Source organism: Podarcis erhardii (assembly GCF_964252035.2).
Source record: "Podarcis erhardii genome assembly, chromosome: 12".
NCBI lineage: Eukaryota > Metazoa > Chordata > Lepidosauria > Squamata > Lacertidae > Podarcis > Podarcis erhardii.
The window spans coordinates 29,533,738-29,559,044 of NC_138513.1; the positions used below are offsets into that span (position 1 = coordinate 29,533,738).

Consider the following 25,307-nt stretch of genomic DNA (forward strand, 5'->3'; position numbering starts at 1 on the left):
GGGGTACATCACTGAAAAAAATCGAAGGTCTCTGTTTACACCTACCTGGCATGCATAGAAATGGCCAGTAATTTTCACAACCACCTGATCATTTTCATCTGGTGTCTGGTCACGTGGAACTACAACTTCGGCACTTGTCAAATTCTGAAGCTCATTTACCTGTGTAAAACAAACTGTACAATCACTGCACTGCTGTACCATGTTTTATAATATAAATTGGGGTTGCTGTTTTTTTAAAAAAAGTAATTGGTTTATTAGTCAACTTTTCGTCAGCTACTTGCCGTTTTGCCTCCTTTACCAATAACTCTACCAGCAGCATAGGATGGCACTTTTATATGAGCTTCAAGTTTCACTTCTTCCTTAGGTCCAAAGAAATTTTCTTCCTTAAGTTTCCCATAGATTCTTCCTTGGGCCTTTAAAATAAAATATATGCCAATCAAATCAGTCTGCCACTAAATTCAGCCCTACATACCAACCCCATGAAGCTACAGAAAAGATTACATTTCCTTTCTAATTCCATGTTATCAGCAATAGGCATAATGGTAGAAACAAATCTGAAGATTATGTTCAAAAAAATTAAATTACAGTTTTGATAAATTCATACAATCATTTTACATTTTGGCACCTGACACAAATGACATCAGGATGAGAATGTACAAGCTTCTGGTGAAAGAAGAAAGGAGAAAGAAAAAGAAAACCCCTAAACCACACCAGGAGCATTGCATTTGCAGTTATGGAAGCCCAGTGCAGAGAGACATGGAAGCACTGTTTCTGCGAAGGAGCAATTTGAACTGAGGACTGCAAATAACACTACCATGATTTTGCTGATTGGCTGCATTTAAAACAGTCGCCACATAGTTTCTTCTACCTACATTTAAAAATGTTAACAGGTATACACTTTTATGCTTAACATGATGGCAGAAAGTAAGGAGGAATTAAAGAACCTTTTAATGAGGGTGAAAGAGGAGAGCGCAAAATATGGTCTGAAGCTCAACATCAAAAAAACTAAGATCATGGCCACTGGTCCCATCACCTCCTGGCAAATAGAAGGGGAAGAAATGGAGACAGTGAGAGATTTTACTTTCTTGGGCTCCACGATCACTGCAGATGGTGACAGCAGTCACGAAATTAAAAGACGCCTTCTTCTTGGAAGAAAAGCAATGGACAAACCTAGACAGCATCTTAAAAAGCAGAGCCATCACCTTGCCGACAAAGGTCCATATAGTTAAAGCTATGGTTTTCCTACTAGTGATGTATGGAAGTGAGAGCTGGACCATAAAGAAGGCTGATCGCCGAAGAATTGATGCTTTTGAATTATGGTGCTGGAGGAGACTCCTGAGAGTCCCATGGACTGCAAGAAGATCAAACCTATCCATTCTGAAGGAAATCAGCCCTGAGTGCTCACTGGAAGGACAGATCGTGAAGCTGAGGCTCCAATACTTTGGCCACCTCATGAGAAGAGAAGACTCCCTGGAAAAGACCCTGATGTTGGGAAAGATTGAGGGCACAAGGAGAAGGGGACGACAGGACGAGATGGTTGGACAGTGTTCTCGAAGCTATGAACATGACCAAGCTGCGGGAGGCAGTGGAAGACAGGAGTGCCTGGCATGCTCTGGTCCATGGGGTCACAAAGAGTTGGACACGACTAAACAACTAAACAACAAATGGAACATCACACATAAGCAACTTACTCAATTAACGAGGCAGAAGGATTTTCACCTTCTCTTGATTATGCATGTTTTGTCTTAAAACTATTAATGAAAGTCAAGATAGCACAAGAGCCAAATAGTTGCTGAACACTATACCTTGAACTGTGCCTCTGGTGGTCCAGTGATTATCACCATTCTTAGCTTTGCATCTGGTCCTTCGGCAGGTGCAATCTAGAAAAGAAGTGACAGATTAGGAACTTCTTGGATGCCCTCTCTTCACTACTCAATGAGATGAATAATAGGGTGGTGTTGTTTTTAAATGAAAACCACCACCATCTTGCTGTTCCAGTACAAATGCACTGGCAACATTGAGCATGGATATTAGTGTTAATGTTTTCCTACAAATTGTGAACCCTTATATGAGGGTACAAATCCACTGGTGATTGCTTTTAAAAAGGGAAATAATGTGCTCCTGATGTCAGTCAATCTTACTACTCCATCCATGTATTTGTGATTATAGGCTAAGCCATACCACTTTCCTAAAAAATGGAGCTGGATAAAGCTGAGAGGTGAGATCATGGAAAATTTCAGTAGTGCCAGCAGAACTGGGGGGTGGAGCAGGAAGAGAGAGACAGGGAAAATGATGTATGAAGAGGTAAGATCACTAGTCAGATACACTGTATGACACAATCACTGAAAAAATCCTTTGAACAGTAACAGAGAAAAATTCTAACCAATAACCTCTTATCCCCACTTCAAAACAAGAAAGGTGAATGCAAGTCCCAGTGGCGTAGCGTAGGAGGTGCGGGGGGGCCAGCCGCACCGGGCGCAACATCTGGGGGTTAGGGTTAGGGGGCGCAAATCCATGGGTTAGGGGGCGCAAATTACTTGCCTTGCCCCGGGTGCTGACAACCCACGCTACACCACTGGCAAGTCCTACCCACATACCCTCTGCTATGTTGGATCAACCATCAAGGCATACTCAGAATTGTTGATAATGAACTGTATTTATAGCACAATCCTATACTTGCCCATGCAAAAGTAAACTCCACTGATTTCAACAAGACTTACACCCAGGTAATAAGGGTTGCAGCCTTAATTCTAGAGAGTGGCTTTTCCAAACTGTAATCACCTCACAGGCGAACTATACGCTCGTCTTATTTTGAACTAAAAACATTTGAAGCAACATGAAACCCCCAACAGTTAAATTGCTTTCATATTTGTTAACGAAAATCTCATTTTCAGCTCTGTACATTATGGCAAAATAAGCTTCAATTAAAAAACATGGCCCAAAGGTCTAAACCATCTTAAAGAACAAAAAGTCAAGCCCACCAAGGTGGCAGGTTTGTTTTTTTACAGCTTATATTTCACCCCTCAAAGAACTTCTAGAAACATGTTTGCAATTATCTTGTCTCTGAAGGAGAGAGTACCATTTACTGCTTTACAGTCAAAGCAGGGTGTCTAAGGTAGACGCAGAAACAGAGCAAACTTGCAGAAACTTGCTGACAGTTATAAAGATTGGGGATATTTGAAGTTGATCAGTTTAATGTTACCTTAATAGATGCACCTGCAAAACGAGAAAGTTGTTTGATGTGTTGCCCCTGCTTGCCAATAATGGCACCCACTGCCAAGGCTGGGATGAACAGATGAACAGTCTCAGACTCTGGCTGTTGCTGGAATAGGTAAGTGGGGGGAAAGGTCAGGCAATGAACCATCTGAACGGTAGCAATCAAGCTGTAGTTGCCAACCGAAAGCAAACAGATACGCCTTATTTCCAACCACCATGTGTGGCTGAGTAGCTGTTTTCTAACAACGAAGAAATTCATTCTACTTGAAAGATTAAATCCACCAGGTTTCTAAATATGCAACTCTAGATTTTTGTGTTTTAAGAACTACTCACAAGAGGTTTGGAACAAACATAACGTAGCAAAAAAATTGCATTACATGATCAGCGGCAAACTTTAAGGTAACAAACAGATGCCAAGGAAATAAACTACTATCTGACTTTTAGAAGACTTCTGAAAGCAGCCCTATATAGGAAAGTTTATATGTCTGATATTTTACTCTGTTTGATGTTTAAATTTATTGGAAGCTGCCCAGAGTAGCTGGGGCAACCCTGTCAGTAGGGTGGCATATAAATAAAAATGTTTTATTATTACTAATGAAGTCTCTTGCGTGCAGCACCTGGATTCTCTTGGCAGCAATCCCATAACATTAAAAAAGGACTTCATTGTTGTATATCTGTCTATCTTTTGTTTTGTTTAGTCATTTAGTCGTGTCCGACTCTTCGTGACCCCATGGACTGATTTATAAAGAATAACTGGTTGATTAAGGTGTTCTGCTCTTTAATACACAATGATTTACAATGTCTGACATATTGGGTTGACATCTTTCTGTTAATACGCAATTCCATTATTACCTCTATTGAAAAGCCATGTGTAGCACAAAACAAATTGTTTTCCCAGTCATTTATTGTAAGAGATATCCCTCTGCACTCAGTTACTATGTCCAATACATCCTGAAGTAATCTTATAAAATGAGTTCATTATCTTTACTGAAGTCAGATTATGCAGACGTATTCTGCTTCAGCTATATTTAAAAACAGAAAACCAAAGCACACAAAGAAAATCCAGGGAACAAAACCAAACACAAACTTCTTGGTGGTGACAGAACTTAGAGCACTAGTGTAGGCTCTGATTCACGTACTGAAAGAAGTACAAACAATATTGCAAGTAAACACATATAAAATAATCAGTTATGTTAAGCATAGCTAAAAGAATTTCACAATTTGTTAGCTCCAAAGGTTCCTGTGGAGGAATAAAAGCTTTGGATCAAACACCACACGTTTCCCTGTCATATATGTCACCATATGCATACTTATGCACTAGTAGAAACTCTTTGGTCTAAGCTCCTCCAATAGCCAATTCTAATAGTGAGTGCCAATAGGACTGGAGCAAAAACGAGACAACTGCTGGGGGCGGGGGAGAAGAACTCTCACAATAGGCCCAGACCACCCATTAATAGCTCAGCTTGTTTGATATTATGTAATGTTGACTGTCATTGTAAAAGTAAAGCTTCCGGAGAGATTACAGTGCGGACTAAGATGCCTTCCAGGACATGCAAATTTCTAGATGCCTAAGCCACAGTTAATACATGTCTGCACAGCATTTTGAGTGGCAACATGAACACTGTCCTGAAAATCACCCCTCTTTTGAGTGACCATTTGTGCCCCCAGGGTGATTTCTGGGTTAACATTTCTCAGAGGTTTTCAGGATGGTGGTGGCTTTCCTTAAAAATACCTTCTAGGGCTGAGATGGGAATGGTTTATATTTAAACAAGATGGGGCATTTGTATCTCCTCTTTTTAAAGAAAAATATCACACACCATCTCCTTCCAAGCCTCTGCGATGTATGCCACTTCCAGGATTCCAGACCCAGAATTTCCATGGAATCATGACCCAGAAGTGGAATGTGGTTTGGAGGGGGCTGGCATGCAACACTTTTTTTAAGCTGGGGAGCGGGGAAAAGCTTCCTCCCTTGTCTTAGTAATTACTAGGGCAAGCTACACCTAACACTTCAAAACTTTGGAAAATTTTCCCCTTTCCCCTTGTATTTTGGCACCTTTCTATTTTGTCCCTCATTCCCATGAATGGACAAAATCAGGTACGCTGAAATTATCTGCATGGTTCTAGACAACATCTTTAGATAGCTCCCTCTTCTGCCTCGCTCCAGTTTTCTTCTTTTCTTAAATGTGCCTGTCATCTTTTGGCAAGCTCACTAGAACACAGTCTAGCTGGAACCAGCCTCTTATGTCAAAGGCAGGAGTTGTTTTGGGAGTGAGCACTGAGACTTTGCCTCCTATGGTATGAAATTGGAGACTCCCTTTCCAGCCCAGAGGACAGGCCCTCTTCCCATGCCGGTTGCTGTCCTCCCATCAAAGCGACTTTAGAAAGGATGTCTTTGGGGAGTAAACTTAATGCCCCAATTAGCTTCTCTTCTGTACTGCCAATGATACTAGTAGTTCCATCCCTTTCTGTTACCTCACACCACCATGTAGTGTGCTCTAATGTAACTTTTGAGGTGTTTTAATTATTTCACTGTACACCAACAACAGATGTAGGGAAGAACACAGGGCTTCTCACTGCATTGTTTATCTTCCCTCCTCTATTATAGAATCCATGTTGCTGTTGCATTAACGTTTCAATTAAGTGGCCTAAAAAATAAACATGTTGCTCTTATAATATCTGAATTTTCTTGTTTCTAGTGTATTTTGGATTATGTAAGCTGACGGTTGGAATGGCTATGCCCTAAAAGGCAGCCCTATAATCACATGTATGAGCTATTTATAAAAATATTAGTATATCGCTGTATCATAAAGCTATATAAAAGTGGTTTACAACAGTAAAAACATAAAACTGTACAGTAAAAGTTAAAAACAACTCAAAAACAAATATCAGTAAACCACGGTGGTAGGATGTACTCTTAATTGTCTGCAAAGGCATGACAGAATAGAAAAGTTTTCAGCAGGCGTCTGAAAGTTGGCACAGAAGGCGTTTCTCATTATCAAATGAACCTCACCAAGTCGGGGAAAGACCATTGACACTCCTGCAGATGATCTAAGTGATCCAGCTGGGATATCAGGGTTCCAGCAGTCCCTGAGCTACCCTGGTCCTAAGTTTATCAGAGCTTTGTAAATTAATACAGGAAGTTTTAACAATTGTGTCACATTTTCTTGACCAGAAGCTCCCATCAGCAATCTGGTTGTTGCATTCTGCACCAGCTGGAACTTACAAACCAGCCCCACATAGAGTGCATTAAAGTAATCCAGCCTTCAGATTACCAACACCTGGACTAAAGTGGTCAGGCTGGTGGTATGAAGCTGGTAAAAGGCACTCCTAGCCAAAGAGGACACTGAGGCCTCTAGTGAGAAAGATGTACCCAGGAGTACCTGAAAGTGATCCACTTGTTCCTTCAGAGGGAATGAAACCCCATTCACAAGGGGCAGATTGCCAATTTCCCAAACATGCAAATGTGTCAATGCTGTCCAAAGACAGTGGAATTTGCTGCCAAGGAGTGTGGTGGAGTCTCCTTCTTTGGAGGTCTTTAAGCAGAGGCTTGACAACCATATGTCAGGAGTGCTCTGATGGTGTTTCCTGCTTGGCAGGGGGTTGGACTCGATGGCCCTTGTGGTCTCTTCCAACTCTATGATTCTATGACTTGGCTAATTCTGTTAAAGGTGTTTCAGTTATTCACTTCCCCTTATTACTCCCTCTTATGTTGAATTTGCACATTACTTAATACACTGCACACTAGAGGGATGTGCAGTCCTGTATCACTTGCCTTGCTTAACAAGATGTATAGGGAAAGGAATCTCACAGACCAATCCCTCAGGATTCAATACTAATGTCTGATCCACGGGGGACAGGGCTGGGCATGCCCTTATCATGCAAAAATACAAAAGGTGAGTCACCTACATATGATATCTGTTACAATAATTTTCATTCCTTCTTGTTTGTATGCTGCTCAATGGAATCTTGGATCAGAACACATGGTGAGGTACAACCTAGCTCCCTGTTACAATCTAATGATAAGCCCAATTCTCACCTATAGGTACCAGTGATTCAAAACATGAAGAGCTATAACCAAGTGCCTGCAATAAAGGAAGATATATAATTACCCCAAATGGAGGATATGAAGAGGCAGCAGCAGCTGAAGCAACACCTACTGTGGGAGGTGGTATCCCTGAAGAAGAAGGTGGGAAGAGACCCAAGGCATTCAGATTTAATCCTGGAATTAAATGTGCTTGAAGCTGCAATGATACAGGAGATGATTAGCCACTCCCTCTTAATAACGTGCTCTTGTTCAAATTTCAAAATGTTTTAACTTAGAGACATTCAACTTGGCAAACAACAAGAGTCAAAATCCTGTATCATTTTTTAAATGTTCAACATGAAGTAGGGCAGATGTCACTATTCTGCTAGAAGCAATTGTACTTTGACTCTATGAATCACTGTGTTAGCCAAAAAAGAGGTTTAAATAAAATGCACCTTATGGTGCTATGGCAGTATTGCAAGTCAGATTAAGCAATCACTGTGAAATGCATGCAGCACGGCCAATAACAAACTCATATTCGTTCAACAAATGTAATGAAACATTTTCCAGAAGCACCCTACAAGAGGGATGGGGAAATGGTGGCCCCATACTGTTGGACTCTGACACTCATCAACCCAAGCAAATGCAGCGAATGGCCAGGGATGATGGGTTTGATGTGTGTGTACTGAACTAGACTGGTTTTCCATCTGAAGGGACAAACATATGCATCAGTCTCTCTCTATGAAGCTGATGGTTGGGTATCAACCTGAATGCTTTCCTCCACTGAAGTAAAAAAGATACAATATATTTATTGGGAGGAAATCAAATAAATGACTAACTTACCCGCCTCCCAACCCCCAAATTAGAAATCAACTTACATTCATAGCAGCTATATCATTTTCATACGACTCCCTGATTTTCTTCATTATTTCTTCCTCAGCCTTGGCACATGTTTCAATACTGCCTTTAACTGTAATGGTCCTTTCTGGATTATAGAGCGTCAAGTCCTGTAATCTACAAAGCAGAAAGCAGTCAACTGCTATGCATGTAATGGTTTGTATTTAAAGCTGAAACAGAAAGTAATTATACCTTGAAAACGTCAGAAATGCACTCTATGGAATGTGCACAACCGAATTATCCTAGCTGCTGAAGCCCCAAGGGAGAGGTAGTCCCTGAAACTGTTGCTTGTGGGATCCCATGGCCAAGACTGCCTGCAAGCCAGCCCTCCTTCAGACATTATAGCTGGGTGTTACCAAACTACTAGTTGTTGGAGCAGACACAGCCTCCTTCGAGAACCACATTTGGCCAGAGCAACACGCCAAGCAAGCAGAACTAGATGGCTCAAGGAAGGAGCCTTCTCCTGTGCAGCAATCTAATGGGAATAATCTGCCTGTCTACTTTTCTATATTTGCCCTGCTGAGGTGTCTCTAATAAGGCAGCAAAACATACATACATACATACATACATACATACATACATACGTACGTACAAAAATACACCCATGGATTGCAAACAGATATACTGTTCAGATTTAAAGGGGCACTTTCCCCATCTCCACTCAGAAAACAATGGAAAAAGGCACTCCTGTCTATTCCCTTCCTTGAATTTCAGCCAAAGAAAATGGAGAAGAGCTTAAATAACAGTTAAATGGTTGAAAGGAGGATGAAAGCGTGTATTTTTGTTTCGAGGGGGTGGAAACGAAATGGCAGGTGCAACAAAATGGTGGTGGAAATGGGCACTAAAATGGTGGGTGGACACCAGGAATAAAAGTATAACACTATTACACACACATCACACTCAAAGTTGAGGCAGACAGAGGAAGAAAACACAAGTGGAAACGATGGAGGCACAAGATAGAAATTACGTTGAGAATAACTAGTCCGAGGAGAGCATACATGACGCAACAGCAAGCATGACTGAATTCAATGGAGGCAGGAAGCAAATCACAGCATCATGGCAGCATCAACCTACTTCCAAAGTGTTTGTTCCTGCCTTGACCATAAGGTGGAGTCCAGCTAGCCAAAGAGAAATAGCAGAGCCAAGAATCCTTCTAGCCCCAGGAGGCGAAGGAGGAGTCAGAGCTTTTAGTCTTTGCTAGTTTAAAGATACCCATATGTATGCTAAATGACAATCACTTCTCAAATCAGTTTACTGTTTAGCGAAGAACACATTGTTGCATACTAGTACATCAAACACACAACATAATTTGTTGTGATTTGTGTCTTAGTGTTGCCCAATGATTTGCATTTTTGTTTAAGATATATGTGTTGAATTCAATTTGCTACAGATGAAAAGGACTTCACAGTTCATTTCATTTGTATTGCTACCGGTCATAAACTTGGCAAACAACAAAAAAAATCCAACAAAACATATATAGTTCAGACAGAAATGAAACGTATCTAATTTATAAACATTTGTTAACAATCTTCGACCGCAAGACACCAAGATAAAATTACCTTTCCTGTCCTATAAAGCAAAAGGCTCCAAATCACCTGGCACCCCATTTTCCCAAGCGTATTGTCAATTATTAAAACAGAACTGATCCAAGGGATATTTCAACTACAGCAGAACATTACAATAAATTTATAGGATGTGATCTGGTAAACTTTTTTGGGGTATTTCCCATAAAGCAGTGATGTCCAAACTTGGCCCTCCAGCTGTTTTGGGACTATAATTCCCATCATCCCTGACCACTGGTCCTGTTAGCTAGGGATGATGGGAGTTGTAGTCCCAAAACAGCTGGAGGGCCAAGTTTGGCCATCACTGCCGTAAAGCAAAAGCTTTACGTTTCCAACAGAGTAGGAAAAACCCTGCCCGAAAAGAGTAAGGATTGGTAGTTGCTCTTATTTGCTGATGCAATGGTCAAAATGCATTATTGCCTGACCTCCACAGAAGCAGGGCTTTAAAGCAATTACAGCAACCTTTCAAGACACTAGAATGGAGGACTGGACTCACTGAACAGTGCTACTTCTCTCCAGAGACAAGAAGTCCTATGAAAATGTTTCTTGTATCAACTAGCATCTCCAAAAAGGAGAAAAATGTGGAAAGAACAGTGGGGACAAAAGAAGTGTTCTTCCCCAAAGACTCCTGAGGAAGGCTGGCTTGAGCTCCAGGTGGTACCGCAGTCAAGGAAATAGAGCGGCAAACCAAAAGCCCCTAGCAGTCACTGGGAAACGTTTCACAAGAACAATAAGCTAAGATGAGTCATCAGGCTGTCCTTCTGTCTTCTGAAGGTATTCTGTTCTCTTTCCAAGGAGGATCCAAGTAAAGGCACCAGATCCAGATCTCTCTACAAGCATGCAAAACATGTGAACTGTTCTCCTAAGGACTGGGATAAAAGCAGGAGACACAAACCTATTGAGAAACACAGAATATCCTACATGAATGGCAGGCAGATCTGTCTATGTAGAAAACACAAAGATCTTGCAGAATTGACAAGAGGCTGGGATTCTTTGAGCCAAAGTCACTGCAGCCTGGAAGAAAACTTTTGAGGATTGTCAGCTTCCAAGGACAATGGGCATATGGGTGAGAGTGTCAGGTGCAACCTCCATGAAAGAAGTCTGTGGACAGTAAGCAAGGCAGAAAAAGGGACCCCCATTTTGTAAAACTGAAGATACTCCTTATTCATATTTTAGTAGCTGCCTAGTGTCAAAAGAACCAGTCCGTGGAGAAGGATGTTTAGAAGGCCCATGGATAACTTCCAATGGTCAGTAAGATTTCATTGTATAACCTTCTCCCCAGGGGATACTACTATTGCCCCTTTGGGTCTCAATAGATCCGATCCCTGTTGGGGCTCTTGTACCATTCCTGTGTATTCCAAGACTCTTAAACACCTTTATTAAGACAGACCACAAGTTTTGAAACCCTATTTAAACAGTGGCCCTGGCCCCAAACTTATTTAGGACTAGATCTGGGGTGGTGGTTCCCAAGTCAGGTCAACCTGATGCTCTCTGGATCAGTGCCATGGGGCAAATTGGGGGAGGTGGCGGTTGTGCCTTAATAAATATTTTTTATGATAGTATTTGTAGACAAGGGAACCCAAAGGACTTAACATGCAAAATATGTAAAAATACGCAAATAAAAATTACTATAAAAACACACACAAAAGGACGTAACATACTGAAGACAACTAGTAAGTAATTTCTATGCACAGCCAAATATATTTACTGGAATTAGCAATGCTTTCAACACAGGGACACTAGCTTTCAGGAAACCTCACTGGTCATTAAACTAGTTCTGATAAAAACACCATTTAAAGTTGCCAGCTCATCATATGGCTTCCTAGAAAAGGTTTCATCCTATTCTCAGTAAAAAGTGGATTTGGGTGTTGATTTATGGATCTGTTAATTTGTATTAGCTGTGGCTGAAACTTGGGGAGGAAGCTCTTAAAAAGTGATAGCACTTTTTAAAAACTAAGATATACCATTTCACAAGAATTGAATACTTACGGGGATATTGTGATCTTAGTGTCTGTGTCCTGCTCGATTTTCTTCAAATTCCTTCCTTCTTTGCCAATGAGGCGGCCAACAAAATTGTTATGTGCTAGTATCTTCAAGGGAATTTCTTCTGTACTGTAAGCAGTCCAGAGAATTGAATGAACTCAAGAGTCACATAATTCACTATCAGTAACAAATCAAAAAGTTGAGTCATTCTCCAATGACTCAGGGCTCAGACAGTTAACCATGTAATCAGGAGACTCTTAAACTGTCATGATAAATTCCTCAAAGTCAAGAAAAAACCTGCTTGATTTCCTCAAGTGTAATTAATTGTTCTGCTTAATCCATAGGAATAACTAATGGAAAAGGCTGTTTAACAGAAGGAACTTTTCTGCTATTTCCATGACCCTTGAGTGGGATTCCTTCACACCTATTAGACGCAGATTCCTTCCATCTCTGGGTAGAAAACAGAGCAGGCTGCATCTGTTACACTTCATGTATTCTCAATTACCAAAGAAAGCTCAGTCTTCTTTTCTACCCAACAGCCACTGGCATTCTTGGACACCAGTTTGAGGGTGGGGTGAGAGAAAGAGGAGAATGAATTTGTCAACAGCCGTAACAACATTTGCTGCTTTAGTTTCAACTTGATACAACAGAGCTTAAAGCAAGAACTCAGGTGTATTCCCCTCTTCCAGCTTACAAGTGAAGAAAAACAGGCATGAAGTGTGGGAAGAGAGAAGGCTGCCCTTCTCCCATAGGTTTCTTTCATAAAGGATATTTGTCTTTCATTTGCTGCATGTTAGGTTTGAATACCATAACAATTACTTCTGCTACTAGTTATCCGGCTTTTCAGACATTATTTACCTAACTTTTGCTAGGTGGCCTGGGAATGGCTCACTATGGAAGTCTGTATGCCTGGTTCAGGAGTATCATTCCTTACCATCAAATGTCAGGAATTTATCTGAAAAGCAAGCAACCACCCATCCTCTTACATTTTCTTTTAACTGCACAAAAAGGTGCTGAAAGGTGTAACAAACAAAAACCTATTACTTTTCTGATTCAGAATTGCTCACCAGTTGTCTTCTGCTATTTTATCATTATATTACACATAAACATAGCACAAGGATCAAGACCTGACATTCCTATGGGTTCACTTTTCAGTTCCATTCTTACAAACTGTCAATTATCTACTTCAGACGGACTATTAAAAAACCCAATGACCTCTTAATAAAAGCATTCTTTACTCACAATTTAGTATCTTGCGCTTCCTTCTGCATTATCTCCATGATAATTTTACAAGCGGTTGAGCACCCTTCTGGAGTAGAATGGATCGTAATTGGTTTTTCAGCAGCCCCTGCATTTTCTTTACGATGAATATCAATTCTGCAAAGAAAGAAAAAGTAGTAAAAATTGTGCATTCAGTCTTGAGAGAGCAGTCTTGAGTTCTGCTTTGGTAGATAAAATTGCCTATGAACTTGGGGGCCTTGATACAGTTCAGGTTGCATGCAACAGCTGATGGTTCCAGATGTGGATATGCATCCTCATTCATACCAAAAAAACACATCTATCCTGTTCAGTGGGGCCCAGATGAATATTGTAATACAAAAAAGAGTGGTCATCCATCATCAGCTGTGCATGCATGCAAAAAACAATTTCTGTACACATTTCTTACAGCATCAGAACAATGGCAACTCTAAAGAAAGTCATTCTATTTAAAGTTTGAGTATCCAGCAAAATTCTATAAAATGATATTCACTCACTACAATAAAACTGGATAAAGCAACACATTGCTCAAATTGTTAACTTCATGGGCAGTTTCATTAATATATTATATCAAGGGACTGTCCGCATCTTGTTACGCCCTTCTATAAACCACTACCTTCAAGCTCTTTCTCTGTTGCAAGTGACAAGACAAGTCAAACTTTGGTCAGTTGCTTGTCATTCATTTCACTACTTGTACCACTGCTCTACTACAAATCCTCCAATTCAGTTGAATGTCTTACTTAGAAGTTCTGAAATAACCCTAGAGCACTAACATGGCTGTATAAATAAAAATCTGCACTGAGTTGAAATACAAAGTCTTGATTTCTTTGGATAGAATCCCTTGACTAAGTTCTAAGGAGAATCTATTACAGATCCACACCGGCCCAGATAAGACACTGGACCTACCCTACAGGCTTGGCATGCTCCTCCCCTCTTCTCCTGCCTTGTCCTTGAAAATCCCTCCCTCCCTTCTTCAATTCACATTTTAAGTATGGCTCAACATACAACAATTACCACTAACAGTAGGTAGTCACTAAACCGAAAACTGAAAACAGGATAAGAAAGTGATACTAGCAACTGTGGATGGAGCAAAAAAACCAAGCAGTTATATTAAATGATTTTTAAAACAACCTGGTTTAAAAAGATATCTGAATGTAATGCAACGTTTGGCTTGGTCATGTTTGTAACATAACGGCCAGGTGAAGACATAAAAATACTGAGTGGATAATAATGTAGTGATATCTCTCCATGGAAAATGGCCAAAGCAAGTAGTACTTGGCTTTCGCACACTGACCACCAAAATTAGCAATGCTAACAACTTGGATGTAAAGGGTAAGAGTACAAGGCAGGCTTCCTGTTGCCCATCCCTGCTGCTATATAACATCAATCTTATTTCACATACTGTACTTCTTTTGACAGTTCTGTTTCACTTTCATTACCCGAGGCCTCAGCACTCATAGCATCAGTATGAAATATTCCCAATACTGATCTATTTTCTCAAATTTGGTAATATACCGTAAAGCAAAAGTTCACAACAATAGTACTGAGGAATGCCTGGTCAGGACCAGAATCCTTGCTCACATGACCTGCTGAACAAGATCCAACAGAAAAGAGTTCTTCTCTTCCTATATATTACCACACCCCAATTGTTAAACTACAGTCATACCTCGGGTTAAATATGCTTCAGGTTGAGTGTTTTCAGGTTATGCTCTGAAGCGACCTGGAAGTAACGGAACGCGTTACTTCCGGGTTTCGCCGCTCACACAGACGCTCAAAATGACATAACGCGCATGCGCAGAAGCAGTGAAACATGACCCACGCAGGTGCCGAATCAAGATGTGAATCGGGCTCCGGAATGGATCCCGTTCGCATCCAGAGGTACCACTGTATTGAACTATTTTATTATCAAAACCTCAGCAACCATGAAATAAAAAACACCCTAGAAAGATGTAATGGGACAACTTACTTAGACTGTGTCTGCTTTGTGATGTTCCTTATGGTGGCTCCTTCTTTTCCAATAATGGCTCCTACAAACTGGGTAGGAACCAGCATCCGTAGTGGAACATCAGACTGTGGTTTTTGCCTTGTACCTGCGCCAGGCGAACCTTGCCTGGGAGGACCCCTCTGCCCAAATCCACGTCTCCCCTGTGGATGCTGTTGAGGAGGTGGCTGCGCTGCCATTTCATCAGGAATATAAGCAACTTTCAGTGAGTAGTTTTCAAGCTGGAATCCGTTCAGTTTTTCTATTGCTCTGTACAGGTTTGCAAGGAAGGGAAGATTTTGTAAGTGGGAGTTGGCAGAACAAGAAATCATTATGCTAGGCATTTTCGCTCACAAGTAACAGACCCAAACCCCAGAGATCATCATAGCCTTCCATTCCTACAGTTTTAAACTGTAAGCTTGTAGGGAGAGCTCTAGTATTTTATTCACCATCATGCAAAACATAATAATGCCCTTGAAACAAGCACTTGAACCATGAAATAGTATTTGTTCTTTTCATTATTTATTTAACAATCCTATGATTTCCCATACTGTGAAACAAGGACCTCAAAATATCAGGATACCTGGGGTCAAGTGGCACGGCCTAATTACCAAATTTCATAATTTGCACTATGGTTTATATTGGTTCTGCTAACTTTCACAAGCCCATAAAGCACACAAGCCTTTAAGGACTGGAGAACAATTCCTTCGGGAATCAATTCAGGCATGCTAATGGAAGCCCCCCTCCCTCCTGCTTAAATACAGTTCTTTCTCTGCGGTTCCTACAGTTTTCGACCTCTGCTAAAATCTGTCACATTTACGTGTGTGACAAGTGTGAGTTGCTTTCCCTACAACTGTAAAAAAAGGTGTTAGAAGTAAACATACCTGAAAACAACTCCTTTACCATCATATTGTAAATATCTATGGTAAAATTCTGAAGTAGTACTTAACCACCTCAGCAAATGAGTAAAATCCTCTTTGAAACACATGAGTGTGACCTGGTCTTCAGAAGAAGTGAGGTATAGAGATGAAAAAGAGGTTTCAGTTAGAAACTGAACTCTGACTTTTATCACACCACACAATCTTCTGTACGTGAGTGAACAACTGACAGCTCAATTTTATACAGCGTTTGGCACACTCATAGGGATGGGAAACTGAATAAGGCTGGGGCTCTAAAATGAGCATTACCTTGGTGTAGAAAAAGATCCAATCTCAATGTAGGAAAAGGCATGGCCAAATCCTTTCTGGTTAGCTGTACTGAGTTTAAAGTACAACTGTATGGAGTACTTGAAAGCAAATAGCAACAAACATCTCTAAAACCACAAATGACCAACAGTATTAATTTCAGGAAATTAAGGGAAGTTAAAAGTTTCCATAGCAACTGAGCTGCTCCCAAGTAGCATGCATTATAATAGAATTTTAACATGAACAAATATTATGAAAGATTTAACTGTTTAACTGTTCCCAAAATTCTTATGTTTTCAGGGGGAGGGGAATTGTTTGGTTGTCTTATTTTCCCTATCCCTAAAGGTCAGCAAACAAGGTGACATTTTAGACAGTGCAATCCTATTCATTCAGAAGTAAGCACCATTATATTTAGACTTTCAAAAAGATGCCTTACAATTGCCACCTGGTCACGTTGTCTTCTGTCACTATTCACCATACACAGGGTACAAAAAGAAGAGGGCTGGGGCAGACTTCAAGCACCTTAGCAAACAATTTAAAAGCCTTCTTCAATAGTGGGATTTTTGTCATGGCCTGAAGTGGGCAATGTTGGACTAAGCTTCAGTGCTTCAAAATCAATTCTGTAAGCATGATGAACCTTGCAAGAAGGGATTGTTGACTGCCTACCACTCTTCCATGTATTCCCATGGTCATACAGGATAAACTCTAGAATGCTTTCCCAACATATAGGAAGGATGATTGTTCAGCGGCAGAGCACATGCTTTGCAGAACATCCCAAACGGAGCTATGCTGCTGAACAATCAGACCTGGGATAAGGCAGCATCCTATGTTCCAACAAATATATCACTATTTATGTTTTATTATTAACATACTTTGGAATGTAGAATGGTTTGTTTTTATCTCCTCATGGCCAGAACTCATATTTTCTGCCTTTTGAGACCAGTGCCCCCATAAATGACTTGCTAGTGCTAAGCGGATTGAAATACATGTTTACAGAATTCCAGCAAACTGATGGAAGAGAAAGTGCTGCTTATCTATATCAGGGGTCGGCAAGGTTTACCTTGCCTGGGCTGGTTCACTCCAGCAGAGATCCCTCTGTGGGCCAGATCGTGCCCCCGCAATTTACGGCATCTGCACAGACACGATTTCCAGTGTCTGTGCTGATGAGATTTCCGTTGGCACAGAAGCGAGTCCCTGTGTCACGCTGGTTTAGCACAGAGTGTGGGGACACGCTAAGCAGGCAGCTCGGTTCGAGGATGGCTTGTGGGATGGTTAAACCACCCCCGTGGGCCGCTTGTGGCCCATGGGCTTTAGGTTGCCGACCCCTGTCTATATAGATCTGAGTTTCAAATTGAGGTCCCTCAGAAAGTTGGTTTCTTTCAATCTGGGTGGTTCTTCTGCAAAGCAGATCGATGAACAACTAAGTGCATGATCCAGCCACAGTTAAGTTCTTTTAAAGACCCATTTCTTAAAACTGGAAAACTGAATGCATGTTTGACTTCCACTGAAATCAGTGGGATTCAAATACTGGATTTTGTGCTGGAGTGTATGTCCAAGCTGGTGGGCTCTCCTTTACTGGAGGTTTTCAAGCAAAGGTTGACCACCTGTCATGTATGGTCTAGTTGAGATTCCTGCACTGCAGGAGGTTGGACTAGATGACCATCAGGATCCCTTCCAACTCTACAATTTGATGATTCTATTATCACTTTTGCCTGAGGGAATGCAAAAATGTTGCTCTCTCTCTCTCTCACACACACACACACACAGAGATATCAGCCAAAACACATGCCTCAATAATTTGCCCTTTTAATGTATCAGGATGTACTCACTTTTAAATAAGTCAATGGGGAATGAAGTGATGTCTTGTATATAATAAAAAGGAGTCAGTTACAGATTAGAATTTTTAGACACAGCAGCGAATAGCACCCTTGCTCGCTTTCTCCAGGCAGGGCAAGGAGCCAACCAGACTTGGCAAACTCATTCTCTGCCTCTTTTGCTGCTCACACACACCTGCTGTGGGGCTGCACCTGGTTGCCTAGAGGCAAGTGCTACTTCCCCACAAGCAATCATATAAATAGCTAATTGCAATATTGCATAAAGGCGCATTAAGCTGTCAGTTGGTTAGCACTGACCAATTTGTAGCGTTCAACAATTCCCTTCATGGTATATGATCCAGAACAGATCTCATGGGAGATGGGGTGCTTTTCTCCACACACACACACACACAACTGGTCTCAGTATCGCCTTTGTAACATTCTTACATGAAACTAACAGAACAGTTCTTGAATTCCTTCTCGGTTTTCCAATGGATCTCATTTTAATTCTTTTGTAGTGGTTTAGCAGGAGAGTGAGAGTTTAGGTATTTTATAACTCCTGCTTCAGTTTAAAGCTTGCATTCCACAGCAATGCAGCTATACATTTTCCTAGAGGATGTTACACAACAGGTGGGAGGATGGAACAACTGTCAAGAGTAGCTTATTTCAAAGGAACAGCACAGTAAACAAGACATTCAAGACAGTGCAAGTTTTGAAAGAGACAGACTATTACTGTATCTTTTAACTTATTTGTTTTTATGAAGTTCATGTGAAAGTGAGGGGTGGGGAAAGAGAATAATTATGCTCACAGGATGCAGAATTCTATCCAAAGTGTCTATATGAGAAGGTACACTTATACATGCATTTTCTGCATCCAATTTAACATAGCAGATTGGTGGAACATAGAGCAGGAATTTTAAAATGTTGCTGAGGGGGGTTGTTATATGGTCCTGTCAGCCAGTCCCAGTCACCAGTCTAGCTGCCACATTCAGGATTAGTTGTAGTTTCGGAGTCACCTTCAAAGGAAGCCCCATGTAGAGAGCATTGCAGTAATCCAAGCAGGAGATAACCAGAGCATGCATCATTCTGGTGAGACAGTGCGCAGGCAGACAGGAACCAGATGGAACTGGTAGACAACTGCCTTGGATACAAATACAGGGCAAAAGACCCAACTTGCCTTGTCACAAAAAAAAAGGTGGGTCCACTCTAGTGCTATCATCACTGAGAAGCAGCAGTTCCTAGGGTCTTTGTCAGAGGCATTCCCTGACTGCTACCAGGTCACTGAATCAATCTAAGCCAGTGATTACTGAGTTTCAAATTTACAGAACTCTGATCTGACCATTTTTAGCTCAGTCCATTGGATCTAGGCAAGGCTACAACTAAGCTCATCAAATCAAATCTTCATAGCTAGTGAGAATGGGAGTAATAATACTCTGAACACCAATGCTGTCCAGTCATCTCTGGCTAAGCAGCTTTGAAGGTGTGAGATGTTCTAGCATTCAATGTTGGGCTAGAAAATTATCTTCAATTGTGACCGGGGTATCTTTTTATCAACTCTCCCTTTTGTTGTGACCTGCTCATGAGTCCCGACAACTTTGCTGTTGCTGCAGAGGCTAGACAATGCACTACAAACCAAAACACATTACACTAGAGCTCAAGCATCTGGGCATAAATAAAACTGATGTTTTATCCTTATAAAACCTTTGATCCTGCATATCTCAGAGACTTCTTCCTCACTTACGTGCCACTGTGACCTTTAAAAGCACTCTCATGACTTTACTTACAGAGAGGCTATTTTAAAAGCAAGGGCATGTAAATATTGTTCCCAGTGGCTGCCTACTACTATGGAATTCGCTTCTGCAGGAGACCTAGCAAATTTTGAACCCTGATCATTTTGCAGAATACTTTAAAAATTTGCCTGAGCTAGCGTTTAAGAGCCAAGGTTAAAGGCAGACCATTTTGGGTGACGGCAGAAGTTTTATATCATAATGTATATTTCATCAGACATGCTGTAAAGCCACTGATAAATGTTAATACCCTCTCCCTGACCCCTCAGAATGAAACAGAATACTATGAATGCTCAGACGATGTAACAAGCTTACATTACATCCAATTCTGAAATCCTCGGATATATTAACTAGAAATTAGGAACAGGATTAATCCTCCAAAAGGTATGAAAAATACTGGACTAGAAGACTTGTGACAAACCAGAGATATAAATTGTATTTTTACATATACGTTGCACAAACTTTTATGGCATTTTCCACAAAAGCCAATTAAGATTTCTATCAGCTTCAATGGAACTGCCATTCAATCAGACAAGAAGTTACGGAAATTACATTAGCCCACAGTTTTGAATTTTAGTCCATAGAATTGAATCTTATAGCATAATCCTAGACACGTTTAGTCTGATGTAAGTCTCAGATATAAAATCCAAGTAAATAAACACTTACTGTCTGGCCTGATCCTTATTGCCATATGTTACATTAACTACTGCAGTCTCTGTCTCCGTATTCACTAGAAAAAGAAAGGAAAGGAAAAGGGTTATTATGGGGGGAGGGCGTAATTTCATGCTTACGTCCCCAAATTTTTTCTTTAATTGTCTGACTTTAGTGTTACCTTGCTCACAGTTCTCCACTGTTCCATACTGTGCTAACAATCCGTCTAGCACCTGTGAAAAAGGAGCACATTAAAATTAGTTTCTATGGTAGCTGTATGTGAAAACAGCCTGTAAGAAACCCCAAATTATGTTTGCTTTTTACAAAGCTATTGGGTATGGCTTTCCCCCGAACCGCCCGAAAGTTTCTCCATCTTGTGTTCTCTATTTGAACTCCAAGTATAGCTCAAGGACTAGCAACAAAATGAATGCATACAACAAACCTACTGTGAAAACTAGCATTTACAGCAAGTCAGTCAGTTCTCCATAGCTATGAATGGGGAAAAAATCTAGACAAGAAGAGAAAACAGAATAAAATACAAACAAAACAGGAACTATCTGGTTGGTGTAATGGTAAATTTACAGTTCTCTGCTCTAACTCCTTTGCTCCTATATCACAGTCTTTCAATTACTCTTTATTATATAATTTTGGTCCTTATAGTGAAATTGTTAAATTATATTAACAACAACAACTATCATCGTGCGATTAAAACTGAAAATGCTCATTAAAAATAAAAGTTGAATCGAAATAAGCAACCCTTGAAATATTTCAAATGCACCTTGTGTGTTCAGTTATTGTATCTACTACTTACTAAAAGTCATGTGATGCAAAAAGTACTTTACAATCTTTATTTTATAAACATGTTCACTCAGTGAGATGTACTGTAATCCCACTAATTTGAATGGATCTTGCATGGTAGTTAATATGTTTAGGACTGTATCATAAAGTTATTAACAAGTGAATGATATTATTTAAACATTTTCACTGACATCTGAATAAGAATTTACTTGTGTATGCCTGGAATGTAACCTTTCAAGTCCAACCAACCTACAACATCTTTGTTAATCATACTCAGACTAAACTCAGCAAGAATTGTAAGAATATTTCGTTAGGTACAATGCCAAAGTACTTGGAAGGACTTTAAAACACCTCAGATTTTAGCATAACAAAAGTTACTTATACTTTAGCCCTCTTATTTTAAGATTCAAATGACCCCTTTAAAAAGGAAACAATTTTTTGGAAATACAGCTTTTTGCCCCATAAGCATTAGGCTACTTTAGGGCTTGCTAGCCTGTTTAACTGTTAATTTAACTTATTTTAATTGTTTTTAACTGTTCTTATTGATAATTTTAATATTTCTTGTAAATTGCTTAGAGGTTTCACTACAATCAAGTGGTATATAGATTTTGCTGAATAAAAATAAATTATTTTGGGGCTAATGGGAAGCATTGTAAAGAACTCAGGATAAAGTAACATGATGCTTTTTGCTTCCTTTTTGATATAGAACAAAGGGTGGAGGTGGCAGAAATGATTTAAGGTATTTGATGTGGCTTGGGCATGTCTGTGTGTGACCAACAATTTAGTATGGGGCAATGTATGACAAATTCTTGGTGGCTACATTTGTAAGCAGGTTAAATGTTTTATTTACAATTGGTATAAAAATGCAGTTAAATAAATAGATATATTTACAATAATAGACATGGTTAGCTGTGGAAAGAATCTTCAAACTTCCATGATTGCATGATGCTATTAATATATGAAATACGGTAATAACACTTTTGAGCTAAAACCTCTATTTGGACATTGGAATAAAATTACCATAGCTATTTGCTAGCAGACTTGATATAACATTGTTCCCTCTCCCTTAAGTTAAAACAGTATTCTTGTATAAGAGTGTAATACAGTGAAGTGTAATTTTCCTCTCTTACTATTAATACTATGTTTGAGACAGCTGAATACTGTTATATTATTACTGTGGGGTGTCAAATGATGTCTTGCTTCTTCAAGACATGTCTTGATTCTTCAAAAAATTCAGAATTATAAGGGAAATTATAGAGGCTGCTGTAATTTTTTTTTTTTTGGTGGGGGGAGTAACGCCAAAATAAACTACTGTGCTGTTTAGAATGAAAGTTCTGTTCTTTTTGTTGTTGTTATTCTTTTTAGAAAAGTTATACACATGTGCACAACACATATAAACATTTCTAAGTAGATACAATGTTATGGAAATGTTTGGGTAAATCATTATCGGAGATTCTGTTTATTAATTTTCATCAGCTTTTTGTGTTGATCTGGTTTAGGTGTCTGACATGGTTGAAGGTGTTATTTGTATTACAGCATGACCAAATAGTTAAGGAGTCTAAAGATCAGCATACTGCAATAGTGGAGACTTTATCATTGTTTGTTGTGTTGACATACATAAAAAATTGTGTCCATTTCCAAGGATGTCTTTGAAGTATGTATACATACATACATACATACATACATACATACAGGTTCCCCTGGTTACCCTCACAGACTGATGGAAATATGAGAAACCAAGCTTGCATATAAATATGAGAATTTGCCACCAAATATTTAGCTCACTGTTCACCAGCACACAATAACACCCTTGGCTCATGTCGGACAAGTTGGAAAACTGCAAGGCCAAATTACAACACCATCACATGAAAACAAAACAAATAATAAGCATGCCACCAAGAGAGGACCATGCCACGAAAAACCACCACGCCTCAAGCAACATGTATATGAATGCATTAGAAACCCCTTCAGCATTAATTAAAATTAGCTCTTGCATTCTAGATTCTTTATACGCTTGAGATTCCTTACACACTTTTCATACTATCTAGCTCCTGCTTCCTGCTTGATTTGGACATATCCCCCCCCCCCCATCACTTTGCATTTTATTTCAAACAGCCAAATCCTCTCGCTCTACTTTGAGACAAGCCAGTTTTGTCTGAACTCCTCATCCGCCTCCCTATCACCACATGCAGCCGTGTTGGGCAACGAAAACCAATTTTCTAGCCAAGTTGGTAGTGCGATAGCAATCCTGATGAGCAGCTGAAAAGAAAAGTTTGTTTGTATAAATATTTACTCCAGCTAGAAAATAATTCATTCCTTTTTTATGAAGGAACTCTGGCTTTGTCTACATTGGGTCTCCTCCTCTTGTTATAACACAGATGCCTCTTTCTTGCACACAAAAAGCTGCAGTCTTACACTGTGGACTTTGATTCATCAGACTCTAAAAGCCATCCCTTGACTGTTATAAACAGTACTATCCTACACCAAAACTCTAGGGGAGTTAATATTTGAAGTGTTTCAATTCAAACCCAGTTTTCTCATTCATTCTCATACATTATATCTATATCTATATCTATATCTATATCTATATCTATATCTATATCTATATAGAGTTATCACACACATGGAGTGATCTTATTCACACAGTTGTTGCCAAGGTGTTATGAGCATGGTTGTCAGCTGAGCAACTTAAAACTATAGCACAGGGTCAACTGAACACATGAAAATCAATGAAGGCTTTAAAAACTACAATATAGACTAATATTAAAAAGGAATACCATAAGCAAAACTATGCTTTCAAGCTATACTGATGAAACAATACTTGGAACATTTTTAACAGCTTGTTTAAAAGGCAAGCCTACACATTTTTACACTGGCATTCTTAAAATTTAATGCTAGACCACAGAACTAAAGTCTAGAAATGGGGGTAATGGAATAAGAACATCCAAACGTACTTAGGCAGAAAAAATGAATATATGGCTGGGTGCTAGTCAGTCAGGGTCGGTTTGTTTTGGTTGATGGTTGGCTTCTGTGGTGAATGCAGAAAAAGATGACAACGACCAAGGAGAAGAATTGAGGAAGAAGGAAGAAGACCTGAAAGGAAGGCAGAGTGACTAGGTAGCCTAAGACTTACTAGGGTAGCTGAATCACTTGGTATGGATGATGAGAAGATAACCTGTCTATGAAGAGCACAAGTGAGAGGCAGTATGGAATACTAGGCTCTGGTGCTTGGCAGGAGAGGCAGAGAAAAGAGTCCACAACAGGACAGCAAAAACAGAGCTTTGGTTCAATAGGTCAAGTAGGGTTTGAAATAGAGCTCTCAAATGTGTTGGTGGGGCTTAAATGGGGTGCAGTAAATACAAGAGCAGTCTAGCAGAGGAGCTTTCATAATGACTGGTTCCTCTAAGCTCTCTTAGTTTAGTAACAGTAGTGCAAAATAAGCTGTTGGTATTTAAAGCAACAGTAAGAAGTTATCAATGTGTTTACCTGGGCTTCTTTGGGAGGAAAGGCAGGATAGAAATTTAATAAGATAGATAGATAGATAGATAGATAGATAGATAGATAGATAGATGATAGATAAATATACCCATTTAAAGAGACAGTACTATATTAAAGTACCCACACAAAGCTGTGCAATATATAATCCTGTATTAAATAAGACTTTTAATATCTTTGTTAAATATAGTACCTAGACCTGATTGGCTTTGTTCCATGGAGTATTGGTAAGTTAAGACAGCAAAGAGTGTAAGTGATATTAAATGGTGGCAGCATACTGGTTCAGGAAAACCATTGGAGCAGAAGTTTGCTTTAGTTAGTAAAGTAAGGAAATCACCCCTCCCCTCCCCAGACCTGCTCAATTTGGACTTTATCTAGAATGCATCTGGCTTTCCTTCTGAGAAACTGAAAATAGCATTTGGGATATGTATGTGAAAATAATATGATAGAAGAATTATGAAATAGTGAACAGTGCAGGAATAGCCAAATTGTGGCTCAGGCTAGGATCAGACAGATCTGGGTTCAAATTCCTGTTCAGTCGGTGAACCACTTCATAACCTAACCTACATCACATGGGTGCTGAGAGGATGAACTTAGTTAGTGGAGAATCACATACACAGCCCCAAGCTCCTTGGAGGAAGAACAAGAGGTAAGTGAA

At 39.8% G+C, this 25,307-nt stretch overlaps 1 protein-coding gene across 3 annotated transcripts in view; it reads right to left on the minus strand.

The window, feature by feature from the left end:
• Nucleotides 1–25,307, minus strand: part of IGF2BP3 (insulin like growth factor 2 mRNA binding protein 3) — a 66,224-nt gene that overhangs the window by 3,181 nt on the left and 37,736 nt on the right. The window contains exons 4-14 of one of the 3 annotated variants that reach the window (XM_081882097.1): nt 20,538–20,589; nt 20,372–20,435; nt 14,906–15,190; nt 12,925–13,059; nt 11,689–11,811; nt 8,119–8,254; nt 7,374–7,457; nt 3,203–3,322; nt 1,806–1,880; nt 282–413; nt 46–159 (exon numbers count right to left, since the gene is read on the minus strand). In XM_081882097.1, the coding sequence (XP_081738223.1) occupies nt 46–159; nt 282–413; nt 1,806–1,880; nt 3,203–3,322; nt 7,374–7,457; nt 8,119–8,254; nt 11,689–11,811; nt 12,925–13,059; nt 14,906–15,190; nt 20,372–20,435; nt 20,538–20,589 (1,320 nt within the window). Of the gene's footprint in view, nt 1–45; nt 160–281; nt 414–1,805; nt 1,881–3,202; nt 3,323–7,325; nt 7,458–8,118; nt 8,255–11,688; nt 11,812–12,924; nt 13,060–14,905; nt 15,191–20,371; nt 20,590–25,307 lie in introns of all 3 variants that reach the window. The other 2 variants (XM_081882096.1, XM_081882095.1) reach the window with 2 other exon arrangements.